Source organism: Melospiza melodia, chromosome 28, assembly GCF_035770615.1.
Source record: "Melospiza melodia melodia isolate bMelMel2 chromosome 28, bMelMel2.pri, whole genome shotgun sequence".
Lineage (NCBI taxonomy): Eukaryota > Metazoa > Chordata > Aves > Passeriformes > Passerellidae > Melospiza > Melospiza melodia.
Window position 1 is genome coordinate 9213611 of NC_086221.1, and position 19967 is coordinate 9233577.

The 19967-nt window shown below is 41.5% G+C and overlaps 1 protein-coding gene across 6 annotated transcripts in view; it reads left to right on the top strand.

Annotated features, from left to right (window-relative positions):
* The window catches only part of MAGI3 (membrane associated guanylate kinase, WW and PDZ domain containing 3), a 57438-nt gene that overhangs the window by 13732 nt on the left and 23739 nt on the right, over positions 1-19967 (top strand). For 5 of the 6 annotated variants that reach the window (XM_063178076.1, XM_063178077.1, XM_063178079.1 and 2 more), the window contains exons 2-6: positions 13082-13198; positions 14622-14741; positions 16128-16337; positions 17621-17795; positions 18573-18652. In XM_063178076.1, coding sequence (XP_063034146.1) covers positions 13082-13198; positions 14622-14741; positions 16128-16337; positions 17621-17795; positions 18573-18652 — 702 coding nt within the window. Of the gene's footprint in view, positions 1-13081; positions 13203-14621; positions 14742-16127; positions 16338-17620; positions 17796-18572; positions 18653-19967 lie in introns of those variants that run through there. The other variant, XM_063178081.1, reaches the window with a different exon arrangement.

A 19967-nucleotide genomic window follows, 5' to 3' on the forward strand; every position in this document is an offset into this window, starting at 1 on the left:
GACTGCAGTCATCTGAAAAGATTTAGCATTCGTTTTTTCTTGGCAGTCTAAGTTTTAAATGCTGAATGCAAGGCTTTTCTCAAATTCTAAGTGCAAAGTGCTAGGCTTTTCTTATTTAATGAATAAGCATAGATAAAAATAAAATCTGCTTTTTAAGGTAACAACGTGCATCTGGTTCAAACACAGAAAATTTGCCTGCAAACTTAGCTGGACCTCAGTGCTGTGGCAAATTATGTTAAGAAGCAGAGCATATTTGGAATTTTTCTGTGCAAAGACTATTCTTAACCTGCATGCAGACTATTCTTAACCTGCATGCTGGACTTGCACTGTTATTTTTTAGAGTAACAAATGATGTAGTTGGCCCTCTCCAGTCAGACGCTTCTGGTGCCATAAATCTTCCAGGTGCCCTGTACTCGGTGGGTGAGGATGTGCTGCACACACAGCACAGCCTTGGCTTCACCTGATTGCTCTGACAGGGCCTCTGGGAAAGCCTCGTTAAGTCTCTTAATAAGAATTTAAACTGACAGGTAAAGACAAGCTAATCTCTATTTCATCCCATGATTTATTTGAACAGCAAGATGTCTGTTTCCTTTTCTTTGCTGTTGCCGTAGATCTGCCAATGGGGACTGAACAATGAATTTGGGAATTTAAATGGATTTATTTAGTAACAATCAAGTGCTTGCTATGTAATTTCTGACTAATTCTGACTCAATATGAAGACTAAAATTGGGAAGGGTGTTGACTACATTCCAGTCGCAGTTTTGTGAAATGATTAATGTGGTTAGGACAGGTGCCTGCTGTCAGATTTGTCCAATGTAATTCTTATGCTTGTAGGTGCAGCATGGGTTTTCATCACCTAGCTGAATGTTTTATTACATTGGTCAATTGATATATAACATATACTGGTATTCAGATAAAAATATAACCTTTTAAAACTCTACCTTCAGGTTCATGTGTGTCCTGGAAGTGAGGAGAAAAAGGAGTGTTTTAAAAAAAGCCATCTACTGAGGGTAACAAACTCTCTGCTCTAGTGATCGTGATCATGGAGCATTTCAGATTGAATACTGCAGATCCTGTATGGTCAGACAAGGATGATAGTAAAGGAATGATGCAATAAATACAGGAACAAGCTCTGTGCTGTTAATTCCTGTTGGGTTGCACAGCCATAACTGCCGTCTGGTTAATTGTGAATTGCGAACAGAAATTGGAATTAGCTTTGCCTTCAAAGCTGTCTCTTTATTTGAAGTGCTTTCTTTCAAGGATTCCATTTCTGTGTCAGTCTTTAATTTAGTGAGCTCTCTAAGCAAATATAAATGACTCCAGCCTTTGGAAACAGCTCCATACAGATGCTGATTGGCGAGTTTCCCTAGTGGAATGCACTGCACTCTGAATGCATTGAAACTTCTGTTATTGTAACTGAGGACTCTTTCTGTCTCATGACCTAGACAGCATTATTATTTTGCTTACAGCATTCACCTTGTGCCAAACATGGCTGCGCAAACATTAAGTTATAGAATTGCAGAATTGTTAAGGTTGGAAAAGACCTTTAAGGTCACCAAGTCCAGCCATCAACCAGCACCACAAAGCCATGTCCTCAATCAATATGTTTTTTAAAAACCTCCAGGGATGGCGACTCCAGCAGTTCCCTGGGCATTCTTAATTGAAATAACGCAACTGGTGCAAGTTAATCACTGAATTTAATGGCATATCAGCCAGCCAGATTTAATGGCATATCAGTTGTTGCAGATGTCTGCCGGGGAGCAGTTGTTTGCTGCCCTGTTCTCTAGACTTTGATTCTTGTTCACTGCTGAAATGTGGTTTTTTTTGTCATTTATTGTACTTGGAGAATGGCTAGTAGGTATCTTTGAAGCTGGCCAAAGTGACTGTGCCCTGACTACAGCCATGGCCCTATAGGATTTTCTAAAATCAGATGGTTTAGGTTTTTGAAGTGTGTTTGTACATGGCTTGTGCTGGAAATCATAGCATGAAAATGAAGTTACTGTGGATTTGTTGCCCGTGTTCTTTTTCTCTGCTCTGACTAGTTCTAGTTTATTGTATAGAGTAGTGGAAGAAGTTTGCTCTGAAGTTACAGATAATTGGAAATACAGCTGTGGTGTTCCCCATGTGGAATGATCTCTCCATAGGTGAGGAAGTACTGACACATGCCAGCTAGAACTGAATCTGTTATACAACTGACCACTGAAGAGCAAGTCTTCTTTTAATGTTCAGTAAATTCCGATTATGAAAATCAAATTTATCCTTTTAATGAATAGGTTATTTGCCCATTTTTAATCTTTCAATCTCTTGAATGCAGGTGGTCCAAACACTTTATTGCAGAAGTATTTATTGAAAAGAGATCATCATATTGCTGTTATATTGGAGTGGTTGTGTGCATGGCCAAGAGTTGGACTTCACAATCTTGTTGGTCGCTTCCAGCTCAGGATATTCTATGATTCTGTGATTTGGTTATTAATATGAAGGTTTATGTTTTAATAGCTGTTGGTTACCAGCTTCTTTTTCCACATACTGACATCTTCCGTTTAGACGCTTCTGTTGCTAACTACGGATAGATAAGAAAAAGAAATGCTGAGAAACAGATGTTGCAAGACCAAGTACCCAGCTGTGTGCTAACAAAATGAATGTCATGGTGATTAGTTAACAATTCTTTGGCAGGCAGAGGCATACGTAAAACAGTAAACACAGCATGCAGAAATAATAATATTAATTTAGGGAAAAACAAAGAAGAAATTTCTGAACATTAAACATTGGCAGCATCAGTTCAACCACCTGTGTTCCTGAAGAGCTGACTGTATTTTGGTAAGTCACACCAAGGTCAGCCAAGCTGATTTTAGAACTGGTTTTAGTCATATTTTCCTGCAAACTGGTGATGGGGAAGTGCATGGGTTTTTCAGGTTAAATGCTGCATCAGTAATGAGAAGAAGTCTGTCACTGTCAGCTGTCTGGGTTTGTTAGAAATTCCAATGACTGTGCCAAACAGTGAGGTTGAGCACCTCTGGCAGCTCTTTGAACGAGCCGTGGCTGTCAGTAGGATCCTGCACCACTCCTAGACATGCTTTGGAGCTCATCAGTCAGCACCTCTGGTGTATTTGTGCCAGGTTGGCTGCTGTGACCTGTGTTCCTGCAGGAAAGGGCTGTGATAGGATGTGCCAGCGCTGCCTGGGCAAGTCCATCATGCTTGTACTTCACTAGAAAGCAGCTGTATCTCAGCGGCTGAGCAATGCCTCTATTGCTGGCATCCAGCTCCTCACATGTGTACTCCTTGGAGAAAGCACTCTTTCATAGTTAATTGAAAATCCTGGGTTCCATAACTAAAAATAAGTCTTATTAAATGAATAGTGATGAAATAATAGGCTATCTTGTGCAAGCAGAAAGAGAAATTCCTTTACTTTTTAATATTATGTGATGATTAACTGAATATGTAGGGAAATGGTTCTTCTTTTACTTGATTACTTAAACAACCGCCTGTGATAAAGATTGTAAACAGAGGCTTCCCTGGAAAATTGGGTTATAATAGAGTTGGAGTTCATGCAGTGACACCAGAGGGATTCATGGATGTGATAGATCAGCATGGATCAGTGTCTCTGCTCTTTGTGGGATGCTGTGCTGCACACTGGTGTGCCCCTGGCCCTTGGGTGTTGCAGCAGACTGAGTAAAGCATCCCTAGGTGTACAATTGCCATGTGAACTGTGTGAGTCAGGCACTGACATTAGTCATGGCTGGTACACATCTGGACTTCCAGTGATTTCACTGACTACCTGTGTTGTGCAGTGAGCACTGTGGGGGATTGTTTTCCAATTAAACTGTGAGATATCTCTAATCAATACTGCTGTGACACAGCACTTCTATGGGTTTGATCAGAGGAGTGCTGCCCTGGCATGTAGATCTTGGTGATTCCAGGTTCCTGAGAGTCCTGCAGAGTGTGGTGAGTGCAATCTGCAGCCTTAAGCATCAGCTGTCCCTTGGGAATGCTGCAGCCCATCCTGCAGCAGTACTGGGATTTCCCAGGCTCCTTGAAAAGGCATTTTCAGGAAGCTCTAATTCCTTCATAAAGGTTGCATAATGACTCGTTTGTCGGAGCAGGAATTGCTCCTTTACCCTTGTGCTCAGGCGGGCTCTGTGGTGGTGGGACCTTGGGGAAGGGAGATCTCATGGGAAAGTGGCATTGAGAAGCCACTAAAATGCCCTTGGGTGACATTCCTGTATGGAAATGATCTGTTACAAGAGGTGTTATACTTGCAGGCAGTGCAAAGCAGCTATCTTCAGAATGAGGCTGGTATTTAAAAGCCCAGTTTGCTGTTGTGTAAGTTAGTTATAGGTCCAGCTATGACAGTCCACCCGCTGCTGCTCCCTGACACAGCTAGAGGACACCTCTGCTGGGAACATTTTCTGTTTTCCATGGTGGATGGTCACCCCACAGGTTTGTCTGCTCAAAGGAGAACAGGCATGCAGCATCTTTGTCAATAGTGTGTTTTCGTCAGACTCCTGCCCTGCCAAACTCCATACTGAAATAGGTTAGTGGGCCTAGACATTATGCAGAGTGTAATTGCATATCTTGATTCCTATGGAAAGTAGGCTAAAAATAAACCTGTCTGTGATTTGCGTAAATTCTATCCTAATCTGAATACTCAAAAAAGGTCTTGACATGTGAACATGTACCCTTCTGTTGGGAAAGCAGTGCCAAGTCCCAAGTAGATTAAATGGCTTGTGTAACAGAGCAGCTGCAAGGACATTTTTCTCTGGGGATGTTATTGAAGTGTGTCATTCTGTATAGCTGCATGCTGCTTAAGCAATGCGATACGGTATGTTGGACATACATCACATCTGAAACATGCTGCAATCTCTAGACCAACAGAAGAATTGGCAGTTTCTGCCAAGCACTATGACAGGTTAACCTGCACAGGTGTGCTGCGTGCGGTCCCTTGTTGCACTGTGACATGGAATAATATTAAATGTCAGTAAGTTTGAATTTGCACATAAGCTGGAGATTTCCAAAGGGAAGCATTAATATTAGAACAGTCAGGGGACTCAAGTAACATTTTGTTCGGTTGGATATGTTAATTGTGCTTTCCAGACCAAATGGGTTTGTTTGCTGTCTCAGTAAAGCATTTTCTGTAGTGCGAATAAATTAAAACCTCACATTGTAAATTTAAGGGAATGAGTGGAAGATTATTTATAAATTGGGAAAAACAAGCCATAGTTAGCCCTAGGAAAGTCATCTCCATTGTCCAGATTACTTGTCTTTGTTTTGGTGCTCCACTTTTCAATTAAGAGCAGACTAAATGATTTATGTATTACTGTAACCTGTGGCAGCTACAGAGGACTACTATTTCATGGCTGTAGCTTCACAGTGCAAGTGTTGCAGCAACAGATACTACTTACCCAGAATAGCCTCTGTAGTGTATTGAGCTGCACAATGATTAAAACTGAGCAAGGCCTTGAGTGCATAGTTAAGGAGTTTTAATAAAGTGCTATTGTTAATACAATTTTATATTTTAATTTTTTTTACGTGTCTTTGTATTACAAGTTCTGATTGTTGCTTTGACCTTTTAGAGTGTTGTAACATCCTTTTAACATGTTTGAACCCATTGGTGTGTTGCTGTACCAGCTCTATCACTTGCATGGTGGTCTGAGTAGATCATGATCAGGAAATGGCCTCAAGTTACACCGAGGCCAGGGTTTATACTGGGTGTTGGGACATTTTTTTCCATGGGAAGGGTTGTAAAGCTTTGGAACAGGCTGCCCAGGGAAGTGGTGGAGTCACTATCCCTGGAAGCATTCCAGGAAACATATGGATGTGGTACTTGAGGACATGGTTTAGTGGTGAACATAGTGGGTGCTGGTTGATGGTTGGACTTGATGACCTTAGAGTTCTTTTCCAACTTTAAAATTCCACGTTCTGTTCAGTGTGTTTGATTCATCTGCTGTTGTGGTGTCAAAAGCCTGTTTCCTTTTGTGCTTTACATCCCTTTGTCACTTTGAGAGTCATAATTAGATCTTGTGCATCACATTTGGTTTTTGTGAGGTGTTTCAACCTCCCAGGCTGGGCTCAGGGAATTTTCCATGCATCCCTGTAAATCCTTTTCTCTGTCTCAAACCTGACAGTGGCAGAGGTGCACAGGGTGCAGTTTATCTGGATTCTTGTACTTTACCATCCCTGTCAATGCATCTGACTTGAAATGGAAATCATGGGCCAGTTTACCCCATTTTTGAAAATACAGCAAATCTTTATAAATAGGCAAAATGTTGTTAATCTGTTCAGTGTTTTTTCACTTCTCGAGAAAATATCAAATTAAGGGGAAGTCTCCATATATAATAAAAAAGGTCAAACTTCCCTTGTGTAAAGTTATTTTGAATTTTTCTCTTTCCCCACTATAAGTTGAAGGAAATGGTTATGTGTGCATTTTATTTGAAGCCCATTCATTATTTTAAATTACTTGAGTTCTGTGTATATCTCCTTCAGTGTCTGATCTTCTATCAGAAACAGCTGCACAGACCTTTAGGCCTTGCTGTTCTCCCATTTAATAATAGAACATTAAAATACTTGGCATTATCAGAGTAAACTCTGGTCACTGGTAATTCTCCTAACTATATTCCCATAGTTAATACTTTTTTGTGTGCATGTGATGTATTACTGTAATCATATCTGATACTGGTGTGTGTGAAGCTGGAGTCTGAAAGTTTTAACTACTTAACTCAAAAGAATTTTCATTTAAAAATCCTTAAGGTTGTAGGCAATTCATTAGGCTATGCAGGTTTTTTTACTGCCTGTGCAGGGCATAAAACCAACTTAAAATGCTGCCTTTCTGTGGAAGTCATGCATAGGCTGAGAATGTCTAAAGATGCAACAAGATACAGAGAAGGAAAATAGAGACCTGTGCTGGAGCCGTGTAACTGAGTAGTATTGCTGCCCTACATACGGGTTTCCAAATGCAGCTGATCTCAATTTCCTACTTTTTCCTTAGTTCCAAAGTGGTGCGTGACCCTGCCCTGCCATGTGCTGGCTGGGGATGCCCTGCGGAGGCATGGCCATGTCCCAGGAGCAGATGGAAGGGAAGGGGCTGGCATCTGCCCGGAGCTCTGCTGATGCTCTCCCTGCTCAGAATGTGTTTTGGCATGTGAGCTGAGTGCTTGTGCATTTAGGTGGTTTAAAAAAAAAGCTGTTTGTTGCTGGTTGTTCTTAAACCAGAGCTGCCCTCTGTGGGTGCAGGAGAGTGTCCCCCCACCCTGCCCATGCATACGCTGGAGCAGGCAGGGAAATGAGCTCAGGGTAGGTGGCAAAAGGTTAACAACCTCTTGGTTTCATAGTGCTGGATCACAAAATCCCAAAATGGTTCAGTTTGAAAGAGACATTAAGGATTGTCTCATTACATAGGCAGGGACACCTTCCACTAGACCAGGTTGCTCCATGCCCAGTCTAACCCAGCCTTGAACACTTTCAGCCACAGCGTCTCTGAAGAACCTGTGCTAAGGCCTCAGCAACGTCATGGGGAGGAATTCCTTCCCTCTGGCAGTGGGAAGCCATTGGCCCTTGTCCTGCAGTTCAGGCTTATTCTTCATTTCCAAGCTTCTGTGGTTCTGGTATATCTGTGAACAATAGCAAGTGTTAACTGGGTACCAAGTGTTATTTTCATACACCGCACGAATGGCACTGGCAGCTTTAGCTAGATTTTTTTTTTTCATGGCAGATAGGAACCCACCCATAGATACTCACACTCTAGAGCCTTCTGTTACAGGTGACTTTTTCTATGACAGAACTAAAATCCAGGAGGATTGCGTCCAAGCTCCCACTGTTTACATTTCATATGTTGTCCCTCTCAGCTCCAAGTATATTTTGGAATGAACAATGCGTGATCTGCCACTCCTTCTTGTGTTTCTCAAATACGTTTTGGTGACATGCCTTTGAAAGGATATTTTAGTTATCTTCAGAATGTGAAGTGCTTTAATGATGGAATTTCATGAGCAAACACAATTGTATTAGTTTTCCACTGGTTTACTTACAGTGGCCAGGTTTATTGGGAGAATCTTTACAACCCTGTAGGATTTCAAGGAAACAGCACAGAATCCTGAGATATTCAAGAATGTGGAATGAGAAGCTTTGTCTCTCTGAATTGGTCACCACCTCACCTGAGGATCTGAAGGCATCCTGTGAAGGCTGGTGTTGAACACCTCTTAGTTTTTAGTAATGAGTGATCTAAATCTGGAGGCTTAAAAAGTCAAAATTCATAGTTATTGGTGGTTCTGGAGATTTTCTTACTGGCAAAGTAAGAAAATCCCCAAAGTCAACTGGGATGTACATTCTGTAATGGAGTTTGTGGTTTACTTTATCCTTAATCTGGATAAACAGGTTTTCATTTCTTTCACTAGTACTGTAAACGCCCTGTCAGTATTTTGAGCAGCCTGGTAAATGATTTATTAATACTGTAATGCTTATCTCTACCATAATTTCTGTAAGTTAGGCAATATTACCAGGAATTTATTGGATGGTGTATAGCAAACTATGGCTAAACAAGCCTTTTGATATAACCCTGTCTTCTATTTCTCAGCTTTCGGGTAGTAAATGAGTTTGGTTTAATGGATTATTGTGGCTGTGAAGAGCCTTGAAATGTAATGCTTCACCTGACAAGGAACATGCCTGCATTTTGAAGAAGCTGCAGTTTTTCAGGGAATGAGCAGAAGTTATTCTGAGTCACTAATAGGGCCAAGATCTCTTTTCCCTCATGGGTCACTGGTTCAGGCATGGTTGTCACCTCACCTCCCAAAGTGGCCTGGATTTTCTTTTGGGAGGGAACTCGTCTCTTCCACAGGCTGAGTCCCAACTCGGGTTCCTACCTTCATTACCTGGAAGGGAGACAGGGAGGTGTTGAGTGTGAGCATGCCATGGAGCCCTTGGTGACCTGGGACACAAGCTGCCCGGCATTGCTGCTAGTCTCAGCCTTTCTCCTCAAAAATCCCAGGACTGTGGGCCCCCTTCCCTGAAGAAAAAGCAGGCTTCTGCACAGGAGTCCATCTATGCTTCTAACCCACAAAATGGGGAAGCACCTGCTGACTGGGTTGGACATTCTCAAAATGATCTAGCCTCTTTTCTGTATTAGTTGTAATAATTTGAACCTCGCACCTTCTCCTTGTGTTGAGAGCATAGGTGTGTATTTGCCAGGTCACAGTAAAGTACTTTCAGGTGAAGGATGGCAGGTACTTACGGCTGCGTCACCACTGGATCTTTCCAATCTCTCTGCATTTCATAAATGCAGTGATTCTCTTGCGTGGTTGGAAATCATTCATTGTCCTCAGTGAATGCACGTGTTCAGATCTGGAACTTATGTGAAATCATCGTATGTTAGTAGTTGTTGGGGAATATTATAAAGCTAATATGTTACACAGTGATTCTAGCTTGTGTTTCCTAGCACTGCATCCCTGATTTGTGGAGCTGAACATTTATTTAAATGGTTTTTGCTTGATCACATCAAAAATCACCTAATCTCAGTGGGTGTATTGACAGCCCAGTTTAATTAAACAGTAGCTGTTTTCCACTTGATGAGCCCTGAGAATTCCTATTTTAGTTAGACTGTGAGTGAAATCATGGAGCTGCTTTATAGCTCTCAACGTATGTTTCACTGGAATTTTCATAGTCAATGGCCTATGGCAGCCACAGCTTATGTAACACATCATACAGCTGAGCGGAGCCCTTGGGTACTCTGGGATTCTGTTCACAGTGTGGAATTCTGAATGTACCAGATGATACTCTGGTTACATTTCTCCTCTGCTATGTTCTGAGTGAGAAAACAAAATTACATCTCAGTATGTAATATCTCCAATTTTCACCCTGTGCTGTTCAAACTCCCCTGGGGGAGGGGAGTGAGGAGACTTAGGTGGTGGAATTAAGGGGATCTGCAGGAGGTGGCTGCAGATCACTGCGGGCTGGGCCGGGAGAGCTCCCTCCTGCCCGGTCCTTGAACTGTGGGGGCTGTGTTTTAGTGGATGAGAGGCTGGGTGTGCCCTGGCTGCATGCCCTGGGACCCAGAAACCAACCCTAGCCCCAGCCCCCTTTTGTCCCCTTAATTTGTCTCCCTAATTCACAATGCTGTGTTTTGCTGCACTGGCACTTGGGCCTTTTTTTTTTTTCTGCAGTCACTTAATTCTCCTCCCCCAACTCCAGTGTGCATATCCTCATCTGATCAGTCCTTTTTGGTTAATTTAAATTAAAAATGAAAACAAGAGGCTTGTGCCTGTTCATCTGGCAGAACCTGAGTGGTATAAAGTATATTATTCCTCTTGACTGGTCCCTGTGTTGCTGGTTTCATCCTTTAGAAGCAGCTCATCAACACAGCAAACACCAACCCAACATTTATCAGGTCATTTTGGAGAGGCTGATACATGAGGTTTTCCTAAAAGCCTGTATGAAAAAATGTAAAAGAAGCATGCTCAGCTCCTGGTGGGAAAATAATCTGACTTTTGCCAGAGGTTGCCTAAAGCATCCTTACAATTGCTTTATTTTTCTGCTTTCTAATGCACACCATCCTCTCTGTGAATTTCTGTAACTTTTCCTCTGCCCGCTATTTTGTTTGACTTTTTTCTGTTTTCGCCAGGCAATCCTGACAGTCTTCAATTCAGTCATCTTGGTCTCACAACATACTGTAGTCTCTAAACTTTTAATATAAAGATTAATCCCTCAACATTGGTGTGTCCTTAGTAGCAGCCTTGCCTTTATTTTGTCTTTAAACTGAGTGGATATTTATTGAAAAGGGTTTATAAGCTTTTAAAATTTTAGACATGAAGAGGGAAAGATCAGTGAGTAAATAAAGTCTGTAGTTCTACATCCAGAACAGATTCTCACATATTGACTGGTTTTTCCAATGTGCAGTACTCTGAAAGTAGCTGATGAACAGATCCATCTGCCTCAGTGAAATATAAGTGTATTGATCTGCCTAAGAGAAATATGCTGGGATTGCTGAAGTGCATATCTGGCTTTGACAAGGAGATGGATGGACCATTTTAGCAGCAAAACATTTTTTTTAATGTTGAGGAACTATCTTGTCTGCGAAGTAATTTGTACTAACAATGGGAAAATACTTTTCTTGCTGGAGATTACCCCATTTGTTTCCATATTCCACGATGTGTTGTGCTCCTTATGCTGCAGGAAGCAAATCCAAAATTTTATGAGGAGCAGTTCATGCTGGTGAAATAGGGAATTGAGGTGGGGACTGTGGAGTTGTAGTGTGTTCCTGGGAAGGGGTTGGTTGGAGAACTGCATTAGTGGGAATTGCTGTTGCTTGTGTAATTGCTGGACAGCCACAAGGACGATGCTGAGGTGTTGTCCTAATAGTGCAAAATGCCTTTTATGTGTTTGGAAGTAATTTTTAACTAAATGATGGTGTTTAAGGAGATGAGAAGTTGATTTCATTTGGAGCTCAGGACTTGTGTTCAGCACAGGATGTGCTGCTTGTTCAGAGGGTGTGCTGGGCTTATTCTCTCCTTGCATGAGGGTTTAAGGTGATCTTGTAATCTGTGGACATCACTGACCTCTCTGAAGGTCTGATAGATAATCTTAGTTCTATTTTGAAATACTCATCGTGACATGGTTTTGTATGTAGGGAAGAGGGTGCAGGTTGAAATTCAGTTTGCTCTTGGTGAGTGGTGGTTGCTGAGGGTATGTTTGAGAGTTGAGAACAAGATGTGGAATGCCTTCACTTTGGCTAAAAGGGAAGGGAAGGTATAAACTTGCCACAACCAAAACACGCAACCAGCTTTGCAGAAGTGACACGTGGTTGGGAAAACTTGGTTAGTGGTGGGAGGATTTTGATGGTTTGGATTTTTTCCAAATTTTACATATATGTAGGTACGGTAATTGGTTGAAGATGTAGGTGAATGGGCCTTGTATGAGGACTGCTGTGGGGTCTGTGATCTGTTTGAGGTGGTCTCCTCGACGGCTTTGAGCTCATAGGCTTCAAAGGCTCCTGTCAGAAATGCTTCTGGGGCAGGTTTAGGCGTTTCATAACCTGTTGGTGATGTAATTTTACAGGAGCAGTTGTCTGTTCCAGCCTTTTTCCCTGCTGTTGTGCTACACCAGCATCCATCTGCTGCTGCCCATCTCCTTCTCTAGGTTTGGAGACAAAGGTTGAGCTTTTTCCCTAAAGCCCTGAGTGTTCTGCTGTAGTGCATAACTTAAATTTACCAAGGTCACTGAACCCTGTTTACTGTGTTTTCTGGGAGGCTGACAGGGTACAAAAGATTGGTTTGTACCCTCCTGTCTGAAGGATGAGGCAGTAATACAAGAGCTCAGTTATTTGTGCGCTGAAGGGGCCATGGTTCTCCAGTGATGTGACAGATTCACTAATGATACCTGACAGAAGTATTGTAAAGGACTAACTGTAAAAAAACCCAACTCCCTTCTATTATGCAATGTTTTTAAGAAGGAAATATTTTCTTTTTATAATTTGAAGAATGCAAGTTCCCATGTGACAAAATATTGAACTCAGGTGACTAGTGAGTAGGTGTAAGTTGAATGGAAACCACTTCAAAATGCAGTTAAATAGTTTCTTGTCTGTAGAGACTTTGAATTTTGATAATAGGTTTTGTATTTTAATACTTTATATTGATTTTCAAACAATTCCAGACTATTGTCGCTGCCTTGTTCGGGAGATGAGGGGGAATGGTTGTTAGTCAGCTCTGCTGAAAACCACAGTGCCAGAAGAAATTCTTCTCTGTGACAGTGGTGAGGCCCTGGCACAGGGCGCCCGGAGAAGCTGTGGCTGCCCCATCTCTGGCAGCATTCAAGGCCAGGTTGGATGGGGCTTGGAGCAATCTGGGATAGTGGAAGGTGTCCCTGCCCATGGCAAGGGGTGAAACAAGATGAGCTTTAAGGTTCCTTTCTGACACAAACTGTTCTGGGATTCTGTGATTTGATAGCACAAAATTATATTTTCCATCAAGGTTGTTGTATTTAAAACAACGCAGCTCTTCCAGCTGTGTGCTTTTTCTGAAACTACTATAGCAGTAAAACACAGTTCTTATAGTGAGATCCTGCTTTACAGATTATTCTAATTTATTCTTTTTTCTTTCTAAGGAAAAGTCATCAACAAGGACTTGCGCCACTACCTAAGCCTTCAGTTCCAGAAGGGCTCAATAGACCACAAACTTCAGCAAGTGATCAGAGACAATCTCTATTTGAGAACCATCCCTTGTAAGTATGTAAAGATCAGCCTCATTTCATCTGTTCCTGCCAACTCCCACATAATTTATGAGTTTGAAATACCTTCTCTCTTAATCTGTTTTAAATTTTACCTTGTAGTGGAGACTTCTGACTTTGCTACAGTAGCTTCACATCTGAAGTTGCCATGAATTGGTCCAGCCAGTATGGACTGAAAACCAGCAAAAACTTGAGAATTCAAAGTTCAGATTGTTTCAGTAATATCTGTGTGTGGCTCTTCACAAATTTGTCAGTAGTTGTTAGAATGGCCCAGCCACCACAAGAAATAAATCTTTCTCAGCATGATCAAGCAGTGCCAAAACATCCTGAATTTTGTCAATGTGTTATGGTTTTTTTCTTCACAAAGAGCAAACTGAGGCCTTGAGTGTCAAGTGCATTTGGCAGAGCAGGGCAGCTGGCAGGAGGGTGGGAGGAGGGATTGGGTGCAGAAGGGGTGACAGTGGCAGAACATACAGGCAAATTGTTTGCTCACCCTAAGAAGACTGATTAAAAAGCTCATCATTGACTGTTTAAATATTCATTGCACTAAAAACTTTGTTAAGTAAAGTTTTTGTATCTACAGGAATTCTACTCTCTTCTCTCTGAGCACACCTGAGAGTTAGTGGCTTTCTTAAACTGCATTTCATTATTACTAGCTTTTATTTACTAGCCCTTGTTCATGCTGCTGCCTGAAAAAAATGATACATGCTTTTAAAATGCTATTAGGTTGTAGGCAGTAATGAATTGTAATGAATCAGTGAAGTTCTTTCAGGAGAGCTTTAATTAAGCTGTTATAACTGTGGGAGGCTTGTTTTTATAGACAAAACACTTTGAGAACCTCTGCATTAACACAGCAGTTTACTGATAAAGTTTACCTTCAGCCAGGGGTTGGAGCGTGGCTGAATTATACTCTGAATTGTAGGTTAAAAAATAAAGTCTGTGCTGACTTTTATTTATTATGGATTTGGTGGCCCAAAAATCAAATGTGCTTAGTTATGATGACCTCGTTGCAAATTAGAGAGTTGGTGCTGGTGGAAATAGGGAAAGATGCAGCACCCTTACATCTGGGTTAAAATAAAATAACCCAGACTGAGATTGCGTGTTGTCAGCTGCCACAAAAGTTGTTTTTGGTTCACTGACCATGAGAAAGAATTCTCTATTAATTGCCACCTCACCGAGCTGCTTCTCTCCTCCTCCCCCAATACCAGAAGTGTCGTTCCTGTATAATTTACTGTGTCAGTTTTTATATGTTATTGTTCACTTGCTTACCAAGAGTCGTTTTAACTCTTACTGAAGTGACATAATATTTGTATAAAGATTTGAAAATACATTGTTTTTACTGACCTGTACAGCAGGCAGCATTTGGTAACAAGCAGCATTTATGTGTCTTACAAGAGTGTTTTCTCTGTCTTTGCAGGCACTACAAGGGCTCCCAGAGATGGGGAAGTCCCTGGGGTAGACTATAATTTCATCCCTGTTGAGCAGTTTAAAGCGTTGGAAGAAAGTGGAGCCTTACTAGAAAGTGGAACATATGATGGTATGTCAGTGATGTTTAATGAAATGGGAATAAGGACCCAATACTTGTGTCCAGGTGTAGCTCCTTGTGGTACCAGCTTTCCTGCTCACTTGATGGTCATGACGGTAGTAGAGAGACAATAGTTAGTCTGTTTTTGGGTTACTGTGAAGAGGAGGAGCAATCTTGGTTTAAAGCTTTCTAATAATCTGCAGATCGTCCTTTCAACTGCTCTTAATCCCGCCAGATTATTTTCACTGTTGCATTTTTGGGAAGCATTCTGAAAGGTTTTGTTTGTGCCTGGTACAAATTTAAGAGAATTTAGTAAATTTTGTGTACACCTCAGAGAACGGAGCCATGTTCTCCTCTCAGGTGTGCATCAAAAAGACAAATGGCAAGAGAAATTCTGACCCAGCAGAGAAACTAAAGCATTTTTCAATGAAAAGTTGAACAGCACTAGACCAGATTGTAGGAAAGTTGGGTTTGTTACATGTGTTGAGGAAAAACATTGTAATGGAGATGGTGATCAATCTCATGAAAGGCTCTGTGCCTCTTGTTTTCCTTATCCCACACTATCTGTTAATATTGTCCAGTCTGTGGAAATCTAGTAATCAAATTGAGGCTAAACTAGTAGGTTTTTTTCTTTATCCCTGAGCTGCACTTTATCTGACTGTCCCCTCTCTGAGCCTTGCCCTTGCTTGATATTTGCAGAAGGGGTTTTTTTCTATATGTATTTCCATGGTCAAAACCGTATCCAGGCACTAAAAGTTAGTCCAGCAGGAAGTCTGGGAAGCTTCCTTGCTTTGTGCTCAATTCCCTAATAAAAATCATATGAGCAGTCAGGAGAGAGGTCAATTGCTGAAATTCTTTTCCAGAAAACAGCAGATGATTCCTTTGTACTTCAGATTAAAATATTGAAGGAAAAATCTGTTCTTTTTTCTGAAGTAAAAATATCAGCCTATTGATATGAAAATGTTGATATGAAGCCATATCAACATCTTTGTTTTGCAAGTGTATTGTCAGTAGAAAATTGCAAGTGTTAAAAATCAATTACTTGTTAACTGGTTTTATGGAAACAAATGCCTTGTGTCTGCGTAAAAGTAATTTGCTTTTTGACTTCAATATTTCTGTTGCTCCAAATCCATCTATTTCTTTAGAAAATTTGTAGCAGGATAAAAGTTTTCAGATAACCTCTTGTTTTCTGACAATTAGTGCTGCATTAGCAAGAAGTCAGTGTATGAATAAATAGGCTTTGACTGTTGATTGGGTTTTGGTAGTGCTGATGTCTTCTTTGAGGCTTTAAAATGTCACCAAAATACATTTGCGTGGGCACTAAACTGGTAACAGCCACTGCTAGTGCCTTCAGCAGTATCTGTGCTTCAGTGCTCCTGATTTCTGTCTCATTTTCAGGTAATTTTTATGGTACTCCAAAGCCTCCAGCAGAGCCCAGCCCCTTTCAGCCTGATCCAGTGGATCAAGTTCTTTTTGACAATGATTTTGATACTGAATCGCAGAGGAAAAGAACCACATCCGTCAGCAAAATGCAAAGGATGGAAAGCTCTCTCCCTGAGGAGGAGGAAGAGGAAGAAAAGGAAGCAGTTAATGGCAGTGGAGGGATAGGTTGGTTGACAAGGGGAGAAATTCCCTGGAGTATTGTATGAACGGATAAGGACTATACAAAAAACATTTGTGCTTCCTTAGTTTAGGTGAAGTATGAAGGGAGTTTCTCTTCAGACTGGTGCTTCTATTTGATTTTGAGATGACCTTTTAAAAAGAACCAGCTGTTCTCCCAGCCAGATGTGCAGTTGCATCATAAAATGCACTGCTGGTCAAGAACATGTGGTGCTGGATATGGACCAGGGCCAGTTACACGAGCAGGAAGGAAAAATTTGTCCACTCTTGAAATAACAGAGTCCTTCACAGCGTTGAATTCATACCCTGAAAATGTTACTGTTGAATTTTGAGGCAATCACTGAATTTGTACCCAGGAAGTTTTAAGGCAGTGATTGGTTGAAGGGGCAACATTGGCTCATACTGTAAAATTTTCAGGTTTTGCCTAGGGGAACTGTCATACAACCTGAAATCACCCAAGGGGGAGCTTGTAGTGAGAAACAAGGCCAAGCATGTTGAGACTGGAGTGGTGTCCAGCAGGACCTTTCTGGGATTGGCAAGATGCCCTTTTCCTTTTGCTGCCATGGTTACTTATCTGGAGGGGGGCGAATTGATGGTGGAGAGGAACTGTCACATTGCATTTGCAGTTGATCCTGTGTGTGACTGTTTAGGACAGTGTTACACTGACCAGACCTGACCTAGTCTTGTCATGTTCAGGGCTGGCAACACCACAGAGGGGCCAATGGTCAGGCTGGTGGTTGGGTGAAGGTCGTGGACATTGTCATGTCACAGAGGGTATCAAGCATAACCTCAGTTCTGAAGGATAGAGACTTCTATTTAAAGTTTCCTGCCGGAAATTTTGGGATCTTTTTTCTAGTTGTGGCTTGTAGCAAGGTGTTGTTTATTTTACTGGCAGTTTGGGTCTTCTCTACATTTCCTTCTGATTCTTTGAGGAATATTAGTAGGATTTTTTGATTGTTTTATGGCATTACAAACACTGTTCTCTCTGTAGAAATGGCAACAGAACATAGTCAACTTGGATTTCTGCCAGTGTTGATTTTTCAGAGTAGGCTCAGGCACATAATACAAGGTTAATTCTGTTTGGCAGGGGAAGAGCAGAGTTCAGTGTTTTCATGTCAGCTTTTCGAAGTTCACAGCTGAAAAAAAACGTGAAAAAATGCACATCACATAGAGAGACATGCTTGACATCCACTTGTAGCCAGATTAAGAGGGTGGTTCTTTGTGAGAAACAACATAAGCATCTGACAAACACTTTCCCTGAACAACTGCAGAAAACAAAGAAAAACATTCAGATTCTCCTGACTGGATGAAACCTGTTCCCAGCTACAACCAGACAAGCAGCAACATGGACTTCAGAAATTATTTGTCAAGGGATGAGACCCTGGAACCACTACCCAAGAACTGGGAAATGGCCTACACGGATACTGGCATGATCTACTTCATTGAGTGAGTAACTCAACTCCTTGGAGGAGACAAATGCTGGTGGCTGCAGTCTGGAAAGCTTGCTCTTTCACCTCTCTTCTTCTCGTGCTGCTTCTGTTTCTTTATGAAATTTACTATTTTCCTACTGTTACACTCCTTACTCATTGAATGCTCGGTACAATTCCCATTGTGCAGGAAGACCTTATGGTTCCGCCTGCAAAGTCAGTTTGTTTTTTCTAAGTTTTGTATCTCACAAATACAAAGCTAGCTGAGTATTGCTAAGTGACACGTGACATGGAAACCTTCTCTATGTCAAATTTCCCTGAAATTTGAGACCTTGTTTAGCTTCTCTTCTCTGCTTGTGTTCCTTGGCTGGGAATGGATGTTTCAAAATACAAATAGCCCAGATGAAAGCCCAGGGTAGGAAAGTAACTTTTGTGTGCACATGTAAAACTGCCTCATTTATGAGTTCTAAGGCAAAAATGAAACAGAAACCTTCCTGAAAGTTTAGCATATGAGGAGGCTAGACATTTTTTTTTCCTATCAGGTAGAAACAGCTGCTGTTCCCATATGAGCTTTTGGGGGGCTGGGGGGAGGATCTCTGCCTCTAACACTTCCTGTGTGCCCTGGAGAGTCTCCAGTGTGCTGGTTCCTTTTCTTTTTAGCATTTTGTGATGTGATTGAGGCACAAATAAAGGTTGTATTATCTAAAGTCTACATTTTCCTACAATAGTAAATACTTGAAGTAAAGTTTCTTCAGTGTGAGAGAGTTCTCTTACTGGCATGTGTTCTGCTCTACAGTCACAACACCAAGACAACGACATGGCTTGATCCCCGACTCTGTAAGAAGGCCAAAGCTCCTGAAGATTGTGAAGACGGAGGTGAGATGTTCAGAATGCATTTGCCACCTGTCACTGATAAATGTATGAGTTTATTCCAACTGGATACAGTCCATTACTTCTGTGGAAGAAGCTTCTCCCGGGTAGATGTGACTTTGGAGCTGGCAGCATAGTGCTGAGTGTCACCTGTTTGGTGGCAGTAGGAATTTACATAGGACTGGGGGGGTTGGGGGGAGGATCTGTGCCTCTAACACTTGCTGGTGTATTTTCCCTGAAATAGTAGAATCTGGCCAAACAAAAGGTGTATCTACATTCCTGAGCAGAATATGAGATGTTTTGTTCCAGTGTCATTCTTAAGGAGAAAGCTGCACGTGAGTGATGATCTCACTGGAAACAGTTGTATAGGAGGAATATGGCAGAAGAAGGTCCATAAGTAACAGAATATAGGAATAACAAAGAAGGTGTGGCAAAATACATATTGCTGATGATAACTATTGCATATGACATAGTATTTGAATGCCGAAGCTAAGGGAGCAATCTGACTGATTGATTTAAATTCCTTCAAGACTTCCAGGTGAGTAGCCTCCAGGCAATTTCTGCAACCATTTCCTACACAGGTGGGCAATTTAGTCTGCTAGGAAAGAGTTTCAGTAGGTAGTAGCTCTGTCGGTAGCTCTGTTTTCAGCAAATGCCTGATGTGTTCCAAAAGCTGAAGCAGGCTCAGAATGACATGTCATCCTCCAAAATTGCCCAGCCTAACAGCCATGTATCCATAATGAAGCCAGCTGGAGCAATGGCTGCATACTGGCTGCATACTGCTGCTTATTAAACGTACATGCAGCTCTTTAAACGGAGATGCAGGATATCCAAATGAACAATATTTAAATTCATGGACCCATTGGGTCTTTAGTCAGACCCTGTGGAGCAATACTGGTATTAGTAATTGGTAACATGCTGTCATGTGCTAGGGAAATTCCTGTTATTGTCAAACTTAGGACAGCCTCAAACAAGATTGCAGGGCAAATTTATCCTTAAAATGTCTGGCTGACTATATTCATTATTCTAATATTTAAATTTCCATGGTCAAGATAACTAGAACAATAAACTTGATAAGCTGACCTCTGTGGTAACTGCTTATTACCTTCAGTCAGTCATGAGCTGCTGGCACCCTCTTACCAGATGCTGAATTTGCCATAAAAAGGAGCCTTTTGCATGTAATTTTCAGTACAGACAAGTCTTTAAGTTTATTATATGTTTTAAATTGTGTGATTTCGTTGAATACAAGGCTCATCATTGTGCAAGAAGAAGTAAGAGATGCAGGGCTTCAGATTCCCTGGAACAGGCTTTTACCTTTCAT